The sequence below is a fragment of the Gallus gallus genome, chromosome 1 (genome assembly GCF_016699485.2).
Source record: "Gallus gallus isolate bGalGal1 chromosome 1, bGalGal1.mat.broiler.GRCg7b, whole genome shotgun sequence".
Taxonomy (NCBI): Eukaryota; Metazoa; Chordata; class Aves; order Galliformes; family Phasianidae; genus Gallus; species Gallus gallus.
Genome location: NC_052532.1, coordinates 40,364,033 through 40,387,437, shown reverse-complemented (window position 1 = coordinate 40,387,437; position 23,405 = coordinate 40,364,033). Strand labels below are relative to the sequence as shown.

At 34.3% G+C, this 23,405-nt stretch overlaps 1 protein-coding gene across 21 annotated transcripts in view; it reads left to right on the top strand.

Annotated features, from left to right (window-relative positions):
• PPFIA2 (PTPRF interacting protein alpha 2) overlaps window positions 1-23,405 on the top strand; it is a 301,624-nt gene that overhangs the window by 206,440 nt on the left and 71,779 nt on the right. For all 21 annotated transcript variants that reach the window (XM_040667681.2, XM_040667694.2, XM_040667691.2 and 18 more), the window contains 2 exons: window positions 373-447; window positions 16,598-16,714. In XM_040667681.2, the coding sequence (XP_040523615.1) occupies window positions 373-447; window positions 16,598-16,714 (192 nt within the window). The remainder of the gene's footprint in view (window positions 1-372; window positions 448-16,597; window positions 16,715-23,405) is intronic.

Here is a 23,405-nt window from a genome sequence, read left to right as displayed (position 1 = left end):
ATAATGCCAAACAACAGAAAAATGTTTTCAGAGGTGTTACATTGTTGTTGCTGCTGTTTTTCATTGATTCATTTGTAAACAACATTTTATGTGTAATGTAATTTAAGCAAATTAGCACCTGCTTTGTTTTACATAGTATTATATGCAAACTGTAGAACAGCAGTGTGGCATTTAATGTTTGAAACCCATTTGTGTGGGTTACGTTTTCCTATGGTTAGGTTTAAACATTTACTACAGAATATGTCTAATGACAGGATGCAACACACATACCTACAGACCGGCAGGGCATACTGTAGTGCATATGAAGGATTATATATATTTTAAAGACTGATAGAAGAAATGTTACAGCACATATTTTGATTTTTCTTCCAGGTAAGGGAGCGTCTGAGGGTTTCTTTAGAAAGAGTCTCTGCACTGGAAGAAGAACTCGCTGCTGCTAACCAGGAGGTAACGTAAAACATTTTCTCCCCTTCTGAGGTTCAGTCTCTTTAATATTCTGTCCTGTGTGTTCCCTATCACTTTTCTTAAAGCTTTCAGAAAGAAGGGTAAATTATACTCTGAGTAAGCTGAAGAACAAGGCTCGTTTAAGCTGGTGGCCAGATTGATTCATACAACCTTTTGTTTTCTAATTTATTCAGTTGTGAGCAAACTAAAAGTTAGGAGCTAGTTACAGGTTCCTAAATTCTTTATTGGATATGAAAAAAGGAGTTTATCTACTAATGTGTCAGATAATATAAGAAATTTTATAACTTGAATTCTCATTTTACTATAAAAATTAAGTAAAGCATTTATAGACGTGTTTTATATGGATGTTAGCATTCACATTTTAAAACTAAGTTAAGGAGAAGAGTATATGGCTGATATCAAAATCTGTTTGCCATCCCTTTTAATGGCAGTATATAATGGTGAACTGTGGTGCCGTATAACTTTTGTGAATTTAGACAAGAAATTTTTCCCCTGTAAGTTATTTTGCAGACTGTTCTCATATTCTGCTTTGTTTGAAAGTATGAACGCCACAACCTGACTGTATTACACATGCAATGCACACACAAACAGAAAGGAATTTTGCACCCACGGAGATGGTTCTGAAGCCTTACTGTATAATGCATTCAGGTGGTCACATTGCCACCCCAATCACATTCTGAAACTTTACCTGGCATGTGCTTTTCATGCCGTTTAATGTAAATTAGACAAGTAATAGAACCGGATGAAGCTGTTTTGGTTTATGTCCATTTCCTGGTGTTCTTTTACTGAACTTTAAGGCATAACTGAAAACAACCACAGAAAAAGTTAAACTACTATCAAATGCTTTGGGGAAAATGGAATGCCTATAATTCTGGATGATGTGTCATAACATAAAGTAGGTAAACTGTAGTAGTGGTGGGGTTTTTTTTTTGTTGTTTTTGTTTTGTTTGTTTTTCTGTTCAGCTAGAAAAGTAACTTTCTTAAAGTGACTTCTCAAAAAGGGTCTGCAGTGTATTAGTTCTTCCTTTTTATAAGCTGTGAACCAGATATTATAAATCCTCCCTTTTATTTGGGTGGACAAAATATAGTTACTTTATCTGTAAAATAAAATCCCTCTTTTACTGTTCCAATTCATGGAATACTTGGGTTCAAATGATTTTGTTAGACTATATTGAGTATGAGTAATCTGTTACTTGTACTAGCACTTATTAAACAGAAAGCAGTCCCTTTGAACAGTGAAGCTGAATGAGATGCATCCCGTTACTCATATTGCTCTCATTCACGATCCAAGTTGACTTCACTCAGCATGGGACCAGGTCTTTAGAGCATTGCCTTATTATCCAGAGATTGAAAGAAAATTATTTTAACTTGCATTGACAGTGTGGATTAAAACCATACACAACTAAATTAGTTTGAAATAGAATTTTTGTAGCTGTTCTTGCTCCTAATGCTTAGAAATGCTATAAAAATTTTGTCTCTAGATGATACGAAGAAATTTAGAGAGGTATTTAATTAGCAAGCTTGACATGACCATTAACAAAATTAGAATACTGGTATCCCAGTTTCCCATGAGGAACTGTTCAATCTCAAAACTGGAAGTTAAGTTAAATAATAATAAAAAGAGATAGATAGAAAGAGATAAGTGGATAATTTTCACACATATAACGTTCACACAATTTGCAATTAGTTAGACAATTGCAATGTATGTGTCTGTTCTTATACTATACTGCACAATGAATCCACAGGCAATACAGGGCTTTAAAAATTTATAATACTATACATGAAAATACATGAGTGAAGTTTCCAAGGGAATTAAACTTACGCTTTTCAGTAATTTCCATATTCCTGTTCTCAGTGTTTGTTTGCCCGTGAGAATTTGTATTTAATTTTCATATCCGTTTTCTCATACTGATTGTAAGAATGTACTACATATCCAGGACTGTATTTAAACATAAAATGACAACATCTCCCGAATAAATGTGCATACGGTTAAGTATATAATGAGAATTCAGGGATAAAAAAAAAACATAGAAATCTGTCTGTGAAGGTAGAGCCTTCCTGTGAAGTACCTATATTAGGGCTGTTCTGACACAGCAACAGTGAGAAACTGCAGACACCCACAGGTACTTGAACTGGAAATAAACTCATTTAAAACAGGGAGGGGAGACTGTAGCTACCATAGCTTCCTTCACTAGATGTAAATAATCTCTGTTAACAGTCTTTTGTAACATATTACATGCATAATAAAGAGTGCAAAAACTTCTGGAACACTGACAAAGCTGATTTTAGCTGTTTTTGCCAACACTCTCTTACGTAGCACTTCTTATTTGAAAGGGAATTGTAACACCCAGTGACATTAAATTGTAGAGGCAGTTGAGATGGACAGCTCAAGACATCATGAGTAGCTAACATTTATGTGTAATCACATCGTGGTAATAGAGAAGGACCTTGACCTGCAGTTCCACTAACTGACTGGATATGACTTAGGTCGTTGTTGGTTGTTCTGAGCTTTTCAAAAACACCAAATGGCTCATCGTTGGTTTGATTCTGTGAAGGCAATAGTTTTTATTTAAATGTATGTTTTACTGGGAGAATAAAAAAGTTATTTAACTGTATATTTTATATTGCTGCAACTGATTTGTGAGCGTAAAAGGATCCTTATAACAGTAGTCTGGAGAGTCTTCATGCAGACTGCGGTATGATAACAGCCTATAGTAATTAAATTCCATAATACTTACAATATTTGCTTTTTATCAGCAACTATCACATGCTAAATCACTGAAAAACAGATTTACATGTGCTTACCCTTCAGATACTTTTGAAATGATGCAGTACTTTTTCTGGTTCCACATAACCCGTGGTCTCTCCAAATAGTTGTAGCTGAATTTTATAATTTGCAACTAGCAGTTGTACAAGCTGCAGGAAGTACAGACCACACCAAAGTCAATGGTACAGTAATGTAGTACCTGTTTATGAAACATATGAAGGCAGATGCAATGTTTTTCAGTGAGCATATGAACATTTGCAAATTCCAAGGTTCTATGAACCAATTTCCTCTTTACACGCTAATTTGAATTTTTACACTCATTTGCAAGGGAAGTGGGATAAGAAATTTCCCTACCTGGTTTTGTCATTTATCATCTTCATGGAAATTAACTTTAGTACTGAAATTACTGACAAAATAACCTTTTTTTTCCCTCCCCCTCAGCTTTTGAGATTTTCTAATTAGTATTATGAGCAGGTGTCTGTTAAAAGTATGCTAACCTACAGCACGTGCAAAGCACACACTGAGATATTTCATTAGCCGTATATATTATCAGTAATCCAAGCTCTAGTGGCTTTCAAAGAGTAGGGAACATACACAGGGGTATGGCCCATAGCAATGCTTTTAGATCCATTTATGTTCCAATGTAAAGTGTTAAATGACAACAGTTGTGATTTCTATTAACAGATTTTACTGTTTCCCAGAAATCTCAACAAACGCTTTCCCCTCAAAATGACCTTTAGAGATTTTTCCCAATGCTTGAATGTAAAATTAAACTTCATATATGATTAAAACTACACTGGGACAAAGTCTTTTTTTTTGAAATACTGCATATAGTACTTTGCATATAAATTTCCTCCTGCCTTTCTTAAATATTTATTCAGCCCTTTTATAGTCTTCCTAAGTCTTCCTATACTGTTAAGATTTGTATGATAAGTGACATTCCAAAACGCATTTTTGTTTCTGTTTAATTTACTGTCTTTTCCATTTCTCCTCATTAGTAGACAACATAGCATGAAAAATACAGTGTTAATCACATTCATTATCTCAATTATATACTATTGGAACTCAGAAAACACTGGGACTGTGTAGAATATGAAATTAGAGAAATTACTGGTTTGAGGTTCCATCCTACTCTTTTCTTCAGCATTTGATGGAAATGGCATTGCCATTTGCACATGCCAAACATGATATTGCTTCTGTCAGCTAACACATAGATTTTATTTAAAAGTCTCAGGCTGCCTTTTAAAACCTCATTGTTAGAATTTCATCTTTCTTCTACCAAATTTTACTCAACATTTTGTGGATGAATTTAACTCCTGGAGCTATCAGAGGGATTGCAGAAGATTTGGCTCACAGTCATATAACTGCATGGATTCTCTTATTTGTGCAGTTTTTTCTTTTCTACGGTGACAGCAGATAATGACTTCGTGTGTATTTTAGTGTTTTGATACAAAAATCTTGGTAAAAAATGCCTATGGGTTTAATCTCCCATTTATAACTTTCCTTAGTCACTTAGATTATGTATGTGTAGGATACTGAGTACTGTTGGTAACCCAGTAATGTTTGTGAAGTAGGTTCAACAACTTGGGTCTTTGCTGAAATGATTTTGGAGATCTGTGTTGTGTAGCTGCTCAAATATCTTGGAGTACCTTCAGAGATTGTGAAATGCTGCGTTCTCTTGCCCTTCTGTTTAATATGTGGCCACCTGTAATAAATTCTAAAATACTGATAGCATGTTCAAGTTACGCATGTAAGTTATTTCAATTTATTCCTTAAAAGAAAACACTTTGTAGTAAAGACTGATTCACAGAAAAGGGTACATGGTCTGTGTTTGTATGTTTGCTGAGAGCTTCTTTAAGAAAAGCTTAGCTGAAGGGAAAAGCCTTCCATTCCTTCATGAATCTAGTGTGTAAATTGTTCTGTTTTCAACATATGTCATAAAGACAACTGTTACATTCTATATTTATTTTCCAAATTGTCAAAGATCCCAAATATGAATGAATTAAGCTGTTCCAAGGTTTTACTGCTATTAATAGAGGAGTCAGGTTCTTCAACAGAAATGATAGATTAAAGCTCCTAAGCATCTCCACTGCAATATTAATGGTTTTTTGTTTTGGGTTTTTTTTGTTGTTGTTGTTACAATCTTGGGTCACAGTTAATATGGATCCTTCGTTTCATGTATTTGTGAAACTTTGTAATGATTTTTGTTATATAAAGATTTGTGACTGAATGCCATTGCCATAGGTTTATCACTGAAGAACACAGTGTAGTTTCACTTCTATCACTCACAAAACAGTCTGAGACCTATCGCACCTCTCAGTGTAGTAGTTAGTAAGCATATACACATTGAATTGTGATCAGCTGTAAATTACAGTTTTTGAAGAAAAGGAAAATATTAGTTTTGTAAGATAATGCTCAATGGAATATGACAAAAGGCAAAAAGGAAAACTGTGATTTGCTAATTCCTCTTTACTTACTATTCCTCCAAACCTGCTGTGCAGCTGTGAAACAATTGTTTAAATATATATTAAAGGAGGCAGAAAGCTAGATGTTTGGAATCTACTTTGCAAATCTCTTCAAATCTGCTTCATTTTTAATCTGACAGAAGCATTTGACTTAATGAAACCTTGGTCCCCTGTGATTTGAGACACTGATGGTTTATTTCCTGATTTGTCTTCATCTCTAAATAAATGATGACTGGAAAGTAAAAATTTCAAGTTTCCCCCAAAACCTTTTAACACAAACACTCCTTAAGATTAGCATCTTCATCAAAACGAGTATAAATATAATCCCATTAGTTCTCTTTTTTTTCCCCCTTTTTATGCGTATTGTAAAAAATGTTTTTAGGTTGTTCTATTTCATTCTGAAAACAAGTTAGGTATCACTTCTCTCATATAAAAATGTAATCTAATGAAGAGAAATGTTAGCTCTTTTACATATTTTCTGTTTCCCAACTTTTTTGTGTAAATAATTAAAGAAAATGAACTAGGAAATATAGTGGAAGTATTCATTATACTTTTTTGGTTTTGGTTTTATATTTCCTTTTGCTTAAGTTTTAAGAGTTTTGCCTTTAAGGTGAGACTGTCCTTCTATCTGTATAACAAAATTTGTTCCAATCTTTATTCAAACAAATAAATATTTATTAGTACATTTGGTAGTAATTTATTCCATGTATTCCATTTATTTTCAGTGCTTTTGCTGTCCATTTTTACTATGATTATTTTTGCATTACCACACTTTCAAAAGAGCTCCAGTAAAGGACCATGCTCCATAGCAGCCCTGTGAGTATCACTTCCCAGGGTCAGGCTGATCCTGAGCTTTCTGAATGCCCTGGCCTTCCAAAAGCGCTAAGGCTATTTTAACTGGATATAGCTCTCCTACAGAAGAAGTAGTAGAGTAATAGATTTCATGGGTACGATGATTCATTTCATAAGCACTGATAGACGAATACAACTAAATTTCATAACTTGATATTTGACAGCTAATGGCTGATGCAGTGTCTTCCCAGGCGCACTATCTGCCAGGCTTGGTACACTGCATAAATCCTGGTATGCTGCGTGACACACACTCACCACGCCATAACTCCATGCTAGGGAGCTAATTATGTTAGCACAAGCCCTTACCCAGCTACGTGCCTGTTCTTTTTAATGGAAGAGAGGCTGGGACTGTGGGCAGGATGAAAACTACAGTGCTTTCCATGACGGTCTGAGTCTAAATAATGCTAGGACATTGTATCCAGGGCTCACTACAGAACAACTGTCTTGCAGTTATCAGCATATATGGAACATTTACATTTCTGAAATTCAGTTATTGGAGTTATTTTGAGGGCCTGCACAGTATTTTTTATGCATCAGGAAATAGGGATAGTGGGGCATGCCTGACATTTCTGCATGATAGCAAACAAATGCATCAATATATGACACGGGTCCAAAGCTGAAAAACACGTCTAAGAGTGATAAATTGATCTTCTGTTATCTTCTCTACTTTATTACAGAGAATTACAGAATGTTTCTAGCACAGATTCCAAGAGTTTATTTATCACCAGTTCCTCACCCAATGTAGAATAAAGGCAGAGAAATGACACAGGAAGACAGCCAAAGAAACATCAGCTGAGGGAAAAACAGGGCAGCTGAGCATATTTCACATAAGTTTGCCTGTACACCTGAAACTCCAGGAGATTAATAAACGGAAGTTTATTTGTATGTGGTTTGCTTAGGGATCATTCATGATCAGCATGAGGTTTGACTCTGGGATAATTTCAGATTGAATTTAATATCATGTGTTTGTCAGCCTGTTTAGAGAGCTCACAAATCAATGGCACAGAACTCTCGTAGGCCCTGGTTTTATAAGGTTATGTTGGAAGATGCCTTAAACACACTAACTTGTTAAAGTAAAGAACATACCATAAAGTTATGCTTAGCTTATTTGCATTACAGAGCTCACCATTGCTTTTACAAAGGATAACACTGAAAATTTTAATGCCCACTGTTTAATTTGCTCAGTGTATGCACACAATGCCTTTCTGTAAGACATCGGAAGGAAGAATACATCACTTCTGTTTGATCTATTGTTTTGGGATTCATAGGCTTAGAAATGTGTGCTGTTTTACCATGCACTGGTTGTGTAAATTCAGATTTAAGAACACAGCTGATTATTTTTTCATCTGTATCAGCTCCAGGGTTATTTGTCATTTGTCAGATGAGATGTTTGGAGGATCAAGATAACGTGACTGCAAGAATTAGTCTTGTTGATTCTTTATCCTTAACAATCTTCTTGTGCATTCATCTTGATGAAAATACAAAACATGTACCCATTTTGCTTTGTTTATGATCTGCTGTAACAATATATGGTTTTATTATTTATTTCATGTATTTCTTTGGGATGATTAAGCAATTTTCTGTTTATTTATTATATATTACATGATTTATTAAAAACATCTACATCCATTAACTCTCAAAACAGGTTTTAAATAGTGTAACAACATCACAGTATTATATTTTATGCCTATTACTCTCCATAATCAAATTCTTAATGCATAAATTGGCTTTACATGCTACATTTGAATAAAAAATATGTGTTAATGACTCAAGTCAGTCATTAAAATCAATTCAAGCTTCAGTAGGTTCTTATTTATTAACCAATATTCTAGTTTATATATGAACCAGCAGATGTATCACTTGGGTTTCCATATTAGGTCACCTTAGCCCAACAGTGCACCTGCAGGTCTAAGAGTATTCTCCAAATTCTTAACTAGCACAATGGTAAAGACTACATATCTGCAGTAAGATGAATCAAGGGTATTTTGCTACTCAAAGGTCAATATTAGCTCTCCTTCATTTACAAGCAGAACAAGAGCCATGAGTTTGACAAACTGAGTCCACTCCAAAGAGAGTATGCTGGGTGTATGCAATGAATAGAATTACCTTTGTAAATGCTAATGTAAGTAAATGCACTTATGAGATTTTTAAAATCAGTTCTGGTTCTTTTTTTTTTTTTTAATTAGTGCAACAAAATCCCATCATATATCTATACTGGAAGTAAATATAGAAGTAATAATCATACTTTGTATATACAGTAAAAATATTTCAGCTTCGATGGAGAAAATTAGATGCACTTCCTTTGGATATTGAATGATTTATTTTTGGAAAATATCGGCATTAGGAAAGCTTTTATAATATTTATTAATAAAAGTAGGCACTATCAATATACAGGTGGAATTACTCAGAAAGGAGTTGTAGTAGAATTATATTATTTCATTCCATCCTTAAGAAATGTCCCAGTTTGCATGGCATTGTATCTGGAAAGTTTGTACATTTCTACTTGTGTAATTCACGGTTTATTTCTTTGCATTAGAGAATTGATATCAATTTAGAATTTTCTTCCTGCAGTAATTGTAAAATAAAAACATTTTAGAAGTTTGATTTACTAAGAATGTTCCTTACCATTAAAAAATTATTAAAAAATGTATCAGTGAGGACTATATCCTTGATTTTTGCTAGAGAGATTTGTGGGAAAAAAAGACTCCCATTAAGAATGTCACTGAAAAATACTAACATCTGGACTAAAATTAAATGGGTGCTTTTAGTTTATTTTTTGGAACTGAGACTTTAGTTCACTCTATAGTGCTTTGATTTCAACAGACTGCAAGATAGAAGATTTAAGTTGGGAATTTCTTCCTTTGTGAATGAAGTTTTGGGCTTCGAAATTCTTTAGTTACAGTTCTGGGTTAAGGTTCATTTCTGTTCTGGCTTTTTACTTATATCCTATCAACTGTATTTTCATGTTTTGCACAATTGGTAACACAGATGATGCTTTTAATACAGATATGGCATATAGGAAAATCTAATAAAACTGACACATCCACATGCAGAACAGTGGGTTTTTCATAACAGCCTATTGTCTTATTACCAGCCAAAAATGTTAGTGTATTATTACATTTATAATCAAAATGACTGCTGATCCACACATCTGGTTCGGAAAGAGCCAGAGCTTAGTGATGGCCTCACTGCAGAAGGCCCTGTGGCCATCTGAGTGCCTCAGCTGTGGGTGCCACCAGACCACAGAATCCTGGTCACAAGCAGAAATGCTGCCATAGATACATTGATAAAACACTGACACCTTCAATCTGTCAGTAGGTATTGTGAGTACAAACCAGCAACAGTGAAGGATCACAAGTATGGTTAATATTCTCAGTTAAATTTATGAATCTTCCTAATACAGAACATCTCTGATCCTTGTTGCATGTTGTCATTCATTATTTGTATTTGAGTGATATAAAAGCAGCTTAAAAATGCAAGCAGCCATACAAGCAGGGTCACAAAAGGCAGAGCCTACATTAAGATTTTAAGAATTAAATAATTGAGACATACAAGAAGCAGCAGAAGCAAGATGTTTTAGCTTTTTTTTTTTTTTTTTTTTTTTTTGACAAAACTTGAATTACAGAAGGTAAAGACATAAGGTATGAAGTAAGCGTAACCAAGGGCTGGAATTCAGTGTATGACCTACCACTGTTACTATAAGGTGCAGACCCCCTTGACTTTTTAAGCCAACCATCTTTTATAATGTCCCTCTGATCAGTTTGAAAAGCTTGAAAATTGTTGCTTTAATCTAAACATAAATTTTCTTGCAGCATTAGCCAGCATACGCTGTCTTTCTAGTAGTGGTAGGACAACACTTCTTAGCCATTTAGAAGCACAAGTATATAGATTCTCTTTCATTTTCTCCTTTCTTAAGCTCTATATCATAGAAACATACAATATCTATTTTCATTAGGCCTACCACTGTCTAATCAACAAGAGTTGTAAAGACCTCCTCACAAGAATGATTTCATCTTCATGAGGGTTTGTTCATAGTAATGAAATCTAAACAGCAGTATTAATACAAGGTCAGTAATTTCAAAAAGGAAGAGAAGAGTTTATGATGTAAAAAAATGTGAAAAATATGTATTAGTCACAAGTCTTACAGTATTTTTCTTTGAATAAAGTATTATTTTTCTTCATATGTCAGGATTCATTTTGGCTCAATTGTGTAAATTTTCTGCAAAGCTTACTACTTAAAGAGCAAGAAAATATACTGGGATGCAGACAAATATAATGTAAACCTTGTTGATGTTGTCAGTCAGATATAAACACTAATTTAAAAGTGAATTTTCAAAATAGTACAGATGTTCAATTTATAAATGTTTCTGATTCATTTAAGTAGCCGAATGGGAAGAAGTTAAAAAAATCTTGTGCATTTTTTCTCTCCTAAAGGGAGGCTCTTCAAGCTGAAGGTTTCATTCCCCAGTTTGCAAAATTATTTCTACAATCTGAAGAAGGTTTTTTCCTTATCTTTTGTTCTTTCTGTGTGTGGCTAATGTTGTTTATGATGATGCAGTCCATGGTCATTTCAGTTCCTATGGGTCCATAATGCCAGAGAGAACACTTCCAATGCAATGGTGTTTTGTAAAAACAAGCTACTGGCCAGGAGAAGAAGCTTCACATTGCCACTCTATCAATCTCCTCTATTTCTGTAAATAGTTAAAAATATTTCCATCTTTATGACACTGTGAGAAACTCACCTACTGTTTGACACTGTGAGAACAGTAGATGAACTAAATAGTTGTGTAAAATTTATTAATATGTAAGTTTTTGCAGGGAAAAAAGAAATCTTATGAGGGTTTATATGGCAGGAATCAGAGCAATATCTGCCAAAATCACCAAAGCTGGTGCACTGTATCACAGTTGTAGGTACAGAGATCAGATAGGTCTTGTTGCAGTACAATCAAGCTGCTAATTCAGAAGTACTTCTGCACAGCTCTCTGTGCTTGTTCAGCACAGCTGGTGCTGCGCTGGTACCTCTGCTTTGCATAGCAAGCACCTGTGATCCAGTTGCTTTCCTATAGAGCTGTAGCTGCCAAGACTGCTGTGTCTTATCTGGAGCACACTGTGTCCTGGCACATGAAAGGATTCCTCCATCAGCCTGCCAACAGTGACAGAATGATGTAACTTACACGTGGTTTCTTTCATGCAAAATATGCTTAATTAAGACAAAAAGTAGACAGTGGAAGTGGATTTGAAATGCCAGAGACCTAACACAGACCTGGCACTGCCTCAAGCCTTGAGGTGGGCCAGCCTGGGCCACACTGCTTGCTCTGGCCACTCAGCCACTGTTCTCACAGCATTCGTTCTTCAAGTCATCTCAGTGTGCAGCTGGCTCATCTGGCAATTACCCCAGGCTCTCTTGTCACTCTTGAAGTATATGAGTCCATTTCGATCTTCAGTCCCTTCAATGTGGCTCGCAGGGTTAGTGCTAGAGCTCCCATGGCCTCTTCCCAGCAGCAAGATCCACTGCTGTAGTTGATAGAATACTGCTGGGCGTGGTTGTGGTTTTGCCTTTCCTGCAACACAGAATAACCAAATGCACAGAGACATGGGCAATACTCACATAAATAAGTGTTGGGGTTTACCCCAGGCCTGTACCTTTTAGGCGTGATTGAAAACAGGACTTTCAATTGGAATATGTTTGAGGCCTAGAAATTGCTAGTCTTCTAGCCAGAAGAAATTAAAAATATCTTAATAATGATTTTATTTATAAGAAGAATTTAACAGCTCATTCAGATCACTTGCCACTGTACTGTAAAGGGAGATGTCCAGTCAAATCTTTTCATGCCAGTTAGTGTAATTCTGCACATCATATTATAATGCTTTTGAAGAGTTCTGGCTTGGGATTTCCTGAGCTGTCTGTCTTGCAGACCTAACAGTGATTTCTTCCTTGATGTGAATATGTGGGAAAAAATGTGCAGATAAGTGTATACTGTGCAGCAATCACAAGGCTGCAAATGATACATAACTGAGAGGCCAAAAGGAGTATAAGCAGGAATGCAGCAGATGGAAAAACTCTGAGACAGCACTGTTAGAATTTGCTTTGCCTTTGATTTGTAAATTGTGTGTTGACTGGAGCAACCTGCTGAGAAATTTAAAATATTTGTCTCTATACTTGTGGCAAGAGACTTCCTCTGTATTTTGAAGAGTCGTTTAACCTCCGCCTCTTAACATCCATAAGCATAGTTACTGGGTATTTAGACCTCTAGTATTTCAGATTTCCTATTGTTGGAACAGTTGTGAAGACAAGCGAATTAATGATTGCAAGGAGGTAAGCCTCCTGGCAAACAAACAATGTGATAGAGATACTTTTCTAGGTAGTACATCTGTACAGGCTTAGAACCACTCATGATCTCTTAGAGCAGAGGAGGCAGTTCTTTCCAGGTGCAATTCTGAAAGTATAACAAACAGTGCCCTTGTAGCAGAGAACACATTTCTGTGACTCGGATGCTACTGTTCCTAGTCTTGCATCACATATAAATCTGTGTTGAAGTGCAAAGTTCTGAATGTCCTTTCCTGGACTTATTCATGCTGCTTCTGATATTCAGCAGATACACTCAGACTGAGAAGATGTAGGCACAAACATCTTAAAGTACTGCAGCCAAATCTGTCACACCTCAACTGACAGAGTCATTAAAAAATGCAGCAAAATCTGAAACTATCCAGTGAGTTTCTAATTAAATATTGAAAGTCTCTTTTGAACAGGATTATTAAAAGATGTCTTTTTACTGGAGAAGAAGTATAATTAAAATCAATATTTTGACATATCTGAGGTTTTTCTGTAAGTCCTGTGCATACAATCTACAGTAGGCATTCAGGTGACCCCACTGAATGAGTTCCATCCTTCCTAAAAACTACCCTGAGGAACCCATAAATTGTCTCTGTTTAGTTTTAAATGCCTTTTCCCCCCAGTGAAAATTTTCAAAATGCCGAGTTCTTATTATGATTCACAAAAGGATCAGTTTGTATTTCACTGAAAAGATTTTGCAGGTGTGCATTCCATGCTGTGTTTTTCCTCCACCAAAAAAGTGAAAGAAATAGAGTGTATTGTTACTACAAGACCTTGATGATACAAAAGGCTGATTATCATTATAATTCTTTTCAGAAGTTATATATAAAATTCCAAGAAAATGTGATTGCATTTTTAGCTCTGTAAATTAAAAAAAAAAAAAAAAAAAGATGTAATAATGACAAACTGTATGTCAAAATGTACCATTATTACATCATGGTACAATTAAATAATTTAAATCAGTTAACCTCATTTAAATGTCTCTGAACTGTTGAAGCAGTGGCTTCTGAAAGGTTGTGTTCTGATTAACATAAATTAGAAACATAACTTGAAAAGAGTGCATTTATGTGTATGAATCAGGATTTAAATTTCCATTTAGGGAGAAGCAAACCACACCGGTCTCTAAGCATCCTTTATTCTGTGTGCTGCACTCAATTATGGTAATCCATATAAAATTACAATTTATTAAACCTTCACACAAGGTTTATCCCTGCCAAAATTGAAGCAGAGTCAGAAGATGAACTGGGAATTATGTTCTCAGTAGACTGAAATATGATGCTGAATATTGTTTAAAATGTAGGCTGTTATAATAATGTAGGAGGACATCCAAGTAGGCAATTTCTGCACTCTCTGAAAGACTTAGGTGTACAATATAGTCACAAGTAGTTTGGCATACCATCCATGCAAAAAGAAACACCTTTTTGATTGCACTAAATTAAAACAAAAACAAACAACAACAACAACAACAAAACACCTTAAAATAGTTGTCTTCCTTTAATGCTTACATTCTTTAAGTGATCTAAATTCTTGTTGGTTGTATGGAATTTTCTAACACTAAACACATGTGTTTACAGCCTCTTTTATCTGCAAAAAATTATATTTAACAAGTAGTAGTAGTAGTAAAGTGAATGATAAATAAATTCAAAGGAGAAAAATCAAAATAATTAATTCAAAAGTACTTCTTATTTTAAATATGATAAAGAATCCTACAAAAATAAATACCTTTGATGTTTTAGCCTTATGCGATTATTAGTTAATATAAATATATTTATTTCTCTTCATTCTGTAGGCATCTGTTCGGTGGAAAACAAATTTAAAGCAAGATGATTACAGCAGTTGTCTTTCAATCCTTCACTGGCAGATGGCTTTAAATACAGTTTAAATTGCAAAACATAAGAAAAAAAGTCAATATAGAAATCGATTATGCAACTATTTAAAAAATTACAATTGGACTTTATTTAGCTTATGTACGGTCCATATGCGTTTGAAAACATATATTTATGTATTCATTTGTAGTGTTATACACATTGCAAGAGGGAAAATATACATTGATGAGCTAACTGAAATAATATTCCTCACTGCATCTGAGGAGTGAGAAGGACCAGGTTCGTATGTACTATCATAGCATAGGCATGGATTTTATTCCATAATATGTTTTTTTTCTGGAATTTCTTCAGTCTTTTGATGGAATTACTTTTTCTAACATTTAGCCATCATAATGGAAGCATCTAATTTAAGATAATCATCTGTTTTCAGTCAGGAGAAAAGATATGCATGTCATTTATCCAATCTTTTTTGGACATAGTACGTCCTGCTGGTGATGTTTCCCTCTCCAATTTTTACAGAAGAGATCAGATAACCACTTTAATATCAGCATTCAGCATGTTGGCTTTTCCATTATCCTGGTCTGTGCAAGACAGATAAGTTCAAGATCCTCAGCTATTGCAACTGTGCTTTAAGTCAATTGATAATAGCAAATGATGAAGGGTTAAGCTTAGCTCTGTACTGGGATCACAGGTCAGGATTTCAAGCAAAAATTGTTATGGGTAGGAAGAGTATCCAGAATATTCTTGTAATTTACAGAACATGATACTGCTTGTCCCTAAGGATGTCAGACCACTGACAGCCTAACAGCAAGGGCTCTATTTTATCTGGTCCCTAACTGGTGATTTAGAAAGTGAATCTAATGATTTGAGGACAAAAAATGTCATATGTCCATATTTTAAGAGATATTACTCGGACTTAAATCCAAAGCTGATAATATAGTTCTGAATAATTGCACAACAGTGATATTTATGCACTTTTATTTTTTAATTTTTTTTATTTAATTTTAGCAAATATGACTCCATCCTCTAGAATATTACCTTTTTCCAAAAGAAAAGTTAGCATGAAACCAATAAGAATTACATCAAGAATTACTGCCTTGTAAGCGTTAATTCATAGATATTTGGAAATCTGTCTGTGGACATGTTCTGTAATTGAGAGGTTAAGTTGGGTATTGTAAACATAAAAGCATAAACATAAGGATTAGGTATGCGCTTACGTTTCACTGAAGCACTACTACTGAGTTCCATCTTATTCATTCAGGAAACAGAATAGAACAAAGAGAATTCAGGTTATTTTCCATTAAGTGTGTGAGATTTTTGATACGACTACCAATAAATAAATCAATATCTTTAACATAAAAAACAAGTTGCAAATGTACAAAATGACTTTATTTACATGTTTTTCTTATCATTGTGCTTAAAATGCATGTTGCAGTTACTAACTGGTGGAAAGTTGAGAAAACTAACACTCAATTTTACATCACTTGTGATTGATTCATATTTTTTGTCCCGGTACTCCTACAGTGCCATGTTGTTGTCAATTGTGTTCAGTACAAAATGATGAATACCCTTGTAGGTATCAATTAGGAAACTGTTAACCAAGAGTTGTACCATGTTTCAGGGTGGAAATTAAAAAAATAAACTAGTAGAAAGAAGAGGTAGAAGATAAAACAATACTTAATACTGAATCTCCAGTCATTTATTGTTCCTTTGTATCCTTAATGGTCCTTAATCATTTTCTAAATTTCCCTAAATGTGTCAAGCTAATACTGCAGATGCCACAAATGGCCAGTTTGATATCATAACATCACTAGATTTAACAGATTGCCTGCTCAGTGATTTTTGGTTTTCTTATACATATTGACCATTTACTTTCTGTCTCTTCCAGATTGTAGCTTTGCGTGAACAAAATGCACACATTCAAAGGAAAATTGCAGCTGGTGAAGGGCCTGCTGAATCTGAGCATATTGAAGGAGTGGAGCCAGGGCAAAAGGTTCATGAAAAGGTATAAAATACTAGTTTTCATTGGAATACACAATCAATATAAAAACTAATCCAATATAATATTTCTTAATGTGAATGTTTTATGAGACTTTCATTTACAGTATTGTCTGCCCACTGAAACCGATGTCGAACATCAAACTTCTTCAAATGAAAATCAAGTTCAAATTGGCAAGTCCTAGCTCTCTGGTAGGATATTGAGTTAGATCTCCAAGTTCTAATAAACTTTTATTGGATTTTTTAGCAAAATACTACAGTTCAGTACAGTATATTCTGCTGAGTGGTCCTATTTATGTCGTAGATGGAACAGCATGGTGTACTTGCACATACTTATGAAAGGATGTATATGCAAAAACTGCTGCCAGAATAGCCCATAAGGGAGTGAAAAAGAAACCTAAAAAGTATAAAAGGTAATTTTCCTCTGTACTACCGACCAACACGTTGCCAGTTCATATTCTTGTTCACGTAGAGAAAAGTGAAGAACATTTTACTTAGCATTTTTTCAGTACAAACTAGCTGAACGTTATTTAGGCTAAATACTTAAGTCTGAAAGATAAAAACAAGATAGAGAATATCTGATTTAGAAGTTCTGAGTGTTAGTTTTCCAGATGGATAAAACAAATCTGGATATCTTCTCTTGATTCAAAGATACTAAATTAAAAAGCAAGCATAACATAACATTTCACAGTTGGAGAAATGAGTAAAGTTGCTGCTTGGATCTCTAACCATGAAATATTTAAAAAGAAACTAATGGTAAAATAGAAGTAATGAGAATTATTAACTGAGAATATTTATTGTTTCAGAAAAATATAGGAAAAAAGAGTGAATGGCTTTCGGTTATGATTTTAAAATCTCCAAACTTTTTAAGATATCTATATGAGAAAGTGCTCATTACAAGGTTCAACAAAGAGACAAGTCATTAAACAAAACAAAACACACAGATGCACACACAAAAGAAAGCCCACAGATGTCTTTGACTACAACTCTTAACTTAGAAGAATATTAATTTTTATAATTTCACATTCAAATTATACATACCAGCCACCAACATAAGATGTTCCCACTTAACTCATAACCCATTACACGCCCATTTACACATGATTTAAGTCAATAAGATTTATTCTTTCTAAGCAATATGAAAGTCCTTGGAAGTGTATGTTTCAGAAATCCTTAGTCTCTACTTCCGTTTCCCATTTTGAATTAGCAATCACGTATCTATCTATCTCCAACCAACAGTCATGGTCAGGTTGGGTGAAGAAAATTTTTTTGTGCAAAATTGCTTTCAGTTTGAATAATAATTCATCAAGATAACCAAATAAAAGATTTTCTTTTCTGAAGTCATAATTACTAGACTTAAAGACAAATTGGTGTACCTTAACTTGTGATTGAATTTTACACACCATCTACCATACGTAACTGAAATAGCACAGTATGTTCTCATCTCTTGCTATAAACTAAGTCCCTTTAATGTGGTGCTTGCTGTCCCAAAAAATAGGATGCTGAGATAAAGTATTTTTTTTTCAAAAAGAAAAAAAAAAAAAGGTATTCGTTGCTGATGTTTACTTCTATTACTATGTGAGTCATGAAAATTGAGTTATTGAATAAAATGGAATGTTTTCAGAAATAATCATATGCATTTGGGAAGTTACTTCAGAAAATATTTCATTTTCTGACGTGTGTATACCTTATATATTAACTGTTATAGTATATCCTGCACTTATAACGGTATGTTTTCTCTACGTTCCAAAATTTATTACCTATTTCTGGACCATATAGGAGAATATTCCAGAGTAAGTTCCATGTTACATCTTTTAATTCAAACATATAATAAATTAATACTAATTTTTTTTTTTTTTCTGAAATTAATGAAATTTTATCTGGGATGAATTTGCCTGAGAAATGACTTCTTATCCTGATGGAGACCCTGTACGCATAAGAGGGTTCCTGTTTGTAAAGCACTTCAGGCAGATTTTGTTACACTGAAGACTGGAAAGCTAATCATTTAGGTGCAGTGTTAATCAGGGTATTCCTTGGAAATGCACTGTTTCTATTTTTAAACTTAATTGCTGACATTTGTAACCACAGCTTTTAAACCTGGACACAACTCAAAACCAATTTGTCTCTATTTGATAATTACATATATATATATATATATCTCCTTCTAGCCATGACACTATCATATTCCAATAATTAAATCAACTACCAGTAGCTTATAAGTACTAAAATCTGTTAAAATATTGACAGAGGTTATAGACGTTGCATCCAGTGGGAATAAAAGGTATTTTTCCAAAGCAAACTCAGAGTAGGCTAAAGTGTTAAGAGGGTTTGCAAATCAAATAAAAACAAAAGGAAATAGTAATTTTAAAAGTAGATTGTATCTTTCAGAGTAGTCATCAGAATCTGTTCCACTTTGGGACTAGGCTATTTTTGGATTTTCTGATCACTTCAGTCAGTAGAAAACTGCAGAAGAAAACTTTCAGTTAATACTTATTTATTTCATATATACTCCTTTGCTCTTTCATTTTAATTGGCAGCATAGTTGAGCAGCAGAGAATGGAATGAAAGCAGCCTTCATCAGAAGCAGCAGTTTAAAGAGGACATAGTATGGATTCAACACTGTCTGTCAAAGGGATTTTCATGACTGAGAGACAGTTTGTTATAAGGATCATTTGTTTTGCTGCTTAAGTACAATCATGATGCATAATAATAGTTGCAGACACTACTGCATCCCAAAGCATTCAATTCACACCCTAAATTAAGAAAGTTGCACTCTTCAGGCACAAAATAAATTTGATACTCAGTTGATGGGTTAGCATCTAAGCAGTGCAGATATTTGGGGGTTTTTCTAATAATCCCTTTTTGAATCAATATTGATAATCTAATGTTAAAAGTGTGTGTAGGGAGACTTAATGAAGATTGATGGTTTGACACACCTGGAAAAGTAAAGATTTGCCAGAGAGGAAAGAAAAATGAGGAAAAGCTGCAGCTGGTTCTAGAAGTCTTCATGAATCTAAGCAGTCAGTCCTCTTATGGGAGTGTTCATAGTTGAATATGATGCAGTGTTTCCCCTAAAAGAGGCTTTAGGCAAATAACCCCAATTCCTGCTTGCATTTAAGAAACAAGGGCATGTCACTGAGGGACATAATTTAATGATGGGACTTGATGATCTTGAAGATCTTTTCCAATCCATTCTATGATTTTGTGAGCACTGTTTCTCTTAGTAGCTGAGTGTGTCTGCATAAAAATCACAAAATGGATTGGGTTGGAAGGGGACTTAAAGATCATCTAGTTCCAATCGAGCTGCTATGGTCAGGGTTGCCAAGCACTAAGATGTGAATACTTAATGCTACAGCACAGTCATCTTATGATACTGAAAAGCTGCATTAATCTTGCAATATTTACATGATAAATCAATAGACATTCATTCAGATCTTTAAATTTTCAGAAGACTTTTTTTTTAATTTTTCATATAAATTAACTTGTCTTTCAGTCATATAAACTTATTTTCACATTCCCCTATATAATTCTGCTTATCAAGATTATCAAAACATTGCTTTAGAAGTCTTATTATCTACGGGAATTTTATTTCAAGCATTGTGCTAGCTGATCTTGTCTGGATAACTTACTGCAAGACATCTTCTGGTCTTTTATTGCTAATTGTAGACTAGTGAAACTAGTAAGAAAGAGGGGTTAGTCAAGACCATCATTAAGAAGAAAAATGCCCACCCACCAAGTAGAGTTGTGTTTTTCCCCTTCTACTAATTTTGCAAAATGGGGTAGAGCATGGTAGATGATTACAGGCATCAAAAGGAAGAAAAAGAGCTGAAAGCTGATCAGGAAGCAGAGTTATTCCAGAACTTCATAGCGGTAATGAAAGCTGGAGTCTTTTGATGGCTTGATAGAAAGAGCAAGACTATACGGACATTTCAAGAGGAAAGTGCTGGAGAAGGTACTTATTTTTACATCAGTATGGCAGGGTGATGGGAGAAGACATTTGAGAGACTGTTGGCTTTGGTAGTTGATTAGAGACTGGAGAAAATTTAGAGTAATTCAAGAGGAGGATTCTAATCATTGTAAGACTGTGTTATAAAAAACATAACATGTGGAACAACCTAGAGAAGTGACATGGCTTTCAAAGATAAAAATTCAAATAACCACTTAAAAATTATTGTGACATCTAACATGTAATGCTTTTATTTTTTAGCATAGCTTTTATAGTTTCATTTTGTGTGCTGATTACATGGGTGATGATATGTTTTCTTTTGCTTGTGGTTTAACTGTCACTTCTGATTGGACCATCATGTAGCTATTCATCTGTGTAAATATCATTTACTTTCTTCTAAACCTTTTTTGTGTATGAGGCATTTGAATGGAATAAGGATGAAAGCTCTCAATACCATAGTAAGGAGTATCATCTGAAAACTATTGCTATTAATTTATTCTTTCATCTCAAATTACATTAGTAAACATAGTTTTGCAGCATTAAATTTTACTCTTGCTTTCTTGAAGTCAAATGATGCACATAACTTAGTTTTCCTTTGATGCTATTTTAATTCCTTGTTATTATTTCTATACTACAGAATTCCTAGAACTTTATTTCACCTGGAAAATGTACAGTATCTCTCTCCCTCCTGTGAAGTTCTGACCTTCACGCCAACTTTTCTGAGTCATAAGAAGTGACTCCACCACTACCAGTTTAAAAAATAATCCTTCTTCCCCTGACATTTGGGACATTATTTTCAAATATGTCTTCTGAAAACTATTTTAAAGCTTTTAAACTCTATATGGCAATTCTTCAATGTTCATTCTCCACTGAATTTTCTATATATGTATTATTCATAGTAATTATCTTATTCCGGAGAGAGTTTAAACATAATGTAGATTTAAATACTACCACTGATTGTGTTTTATTTAAAGATAAATAAATAAATGTGAAAAGTTCTTTATACCAAGGAAATGGTGTATATTGCATATGAAGTGCAGGAAGGCTTTCATACCTCAGTTACTGCCCAAAATTCATACGTAGTTTCACAGCTGCTAGCACCTGCCATCTTCTGATGGAGGAAGAAGTCTCACAGAATGGTTCAATGGTCTTTCTTTAGGTTGAGACGCCATCATCATGTGAAAGGGGAGTACCCCGGAGGCCAGTAACCATGAGCAGTAGGGTCACAGACTTATAGCAGATACAAGATTTGTCATATCTGGAAGCGGGTCAGTGGAACATAATCGAGTCTATAGAAGCTTCTGCATTAATGAGATTCTGACACTTAGAAACTGTTCTCTCTTATTTTCGTCTTTTCTAAATATTGTGTTGCTTTCTGAAAACAATTCCTTGCTGAACCTTAGCTTGTATCTATCCTCTAATTTCTTACCTATGTTTTAGATCATTGATTTCCTTTCTAACTTCATACCAGCAAAATAAAAGAAAATGTCCACATTTGATAAATTACAGGGTTCAAGGAAAGATTGCCTACACTTGTATTCTTTACTTATGTATATTTACAATATTTATATTGGCAAGGTAAGTCTCACATAGTTAGCAAATAGAACATATAGTCTGCAAATGTTTGAAAAGCTATATTTATGTAAATTTTTGTGCTTCATGTTAAGAAAATTATGTAAAATCAAAAGAATATTTTCCCCTTGTTTGTAAATGGAACAATTTCCCTTGTTTGTAAATGAAAAATTCATGTTTTCAGTTCTTACACAGTTCTAGTATACCATCATGTCAGAAGTTTTCTGGGTTTATGCTTTGCACTATTTACCAAACATAGTCAGCCGAATTAACCTAGATGCTTCCTTTAAATGTTAGGAAGAGAAATTTGTTCAGCAAGTACTCTCGTAGAACCATGGCACTGTATTGACTTGAGAATATAGCAAGGACTTCAGTTTTGATAGTGGTGATTTATGGTGTGACCAATTACTGGTACTGCATTAGAGAAAAAGTTTAGAAAATGTCTTAGGAAAGAGTAGACATAAGGCAAATGCTCTTGGGGTTGGAAAAAAAAAAAAAAAGAGAGAGAATGCAGAAAAAGCAGTTACTTACAGCACAAAAATATCAGTTTCTTGAAAAAATCAGAATTTTAAGCTTGATTTTAATTATTCAGTGGCACTTTCTGGTAGGACAGAATTTAATGTAGTCCTCAGGCCTGAATGTGCTTTGCACAGGGACATCATGTGAGTCACCTGCACCTATCCTGCCATAAACTGAGAGACACAGAGAAGGAGTTTTATCAAGTAAATGAATTCTATTTCTACTGCTGACTGTTTGGGGGTAATCCTGTGAGATAATCTTTTTTTCCTTCTCCCATCACTCCTAGGTAAACTTCTAGTGCAAAATATATAATTACTGGCTTGTAGTATCTAGCCCAAACATATCTTGGTCAGTTGTTTTACAGCTGCAGGCAATTTGTCGCTTGGAGGTTCTCCATCCTGTTCTTGAGATTCACCATTATGTTCCTGTGCATATTATCCACATTATAAGTCAATCTAAGTGTATTTTTACGAGTTATGTCCTTTACAGTGTGTTGGCTTAGTCTTATTTTACACTTTTTCTTGTCTTCCTTTTACTGTCATTCTTGGATGTTTATTTTGTTTTGTTTGTTTTTGCTAGTAAACCAGGCTGTGGCTGGTCTTCCTTTTGGTTATTTCAATGCAGAGAGAATGATACAGGGAGAGATTTATTGTTAGGTATA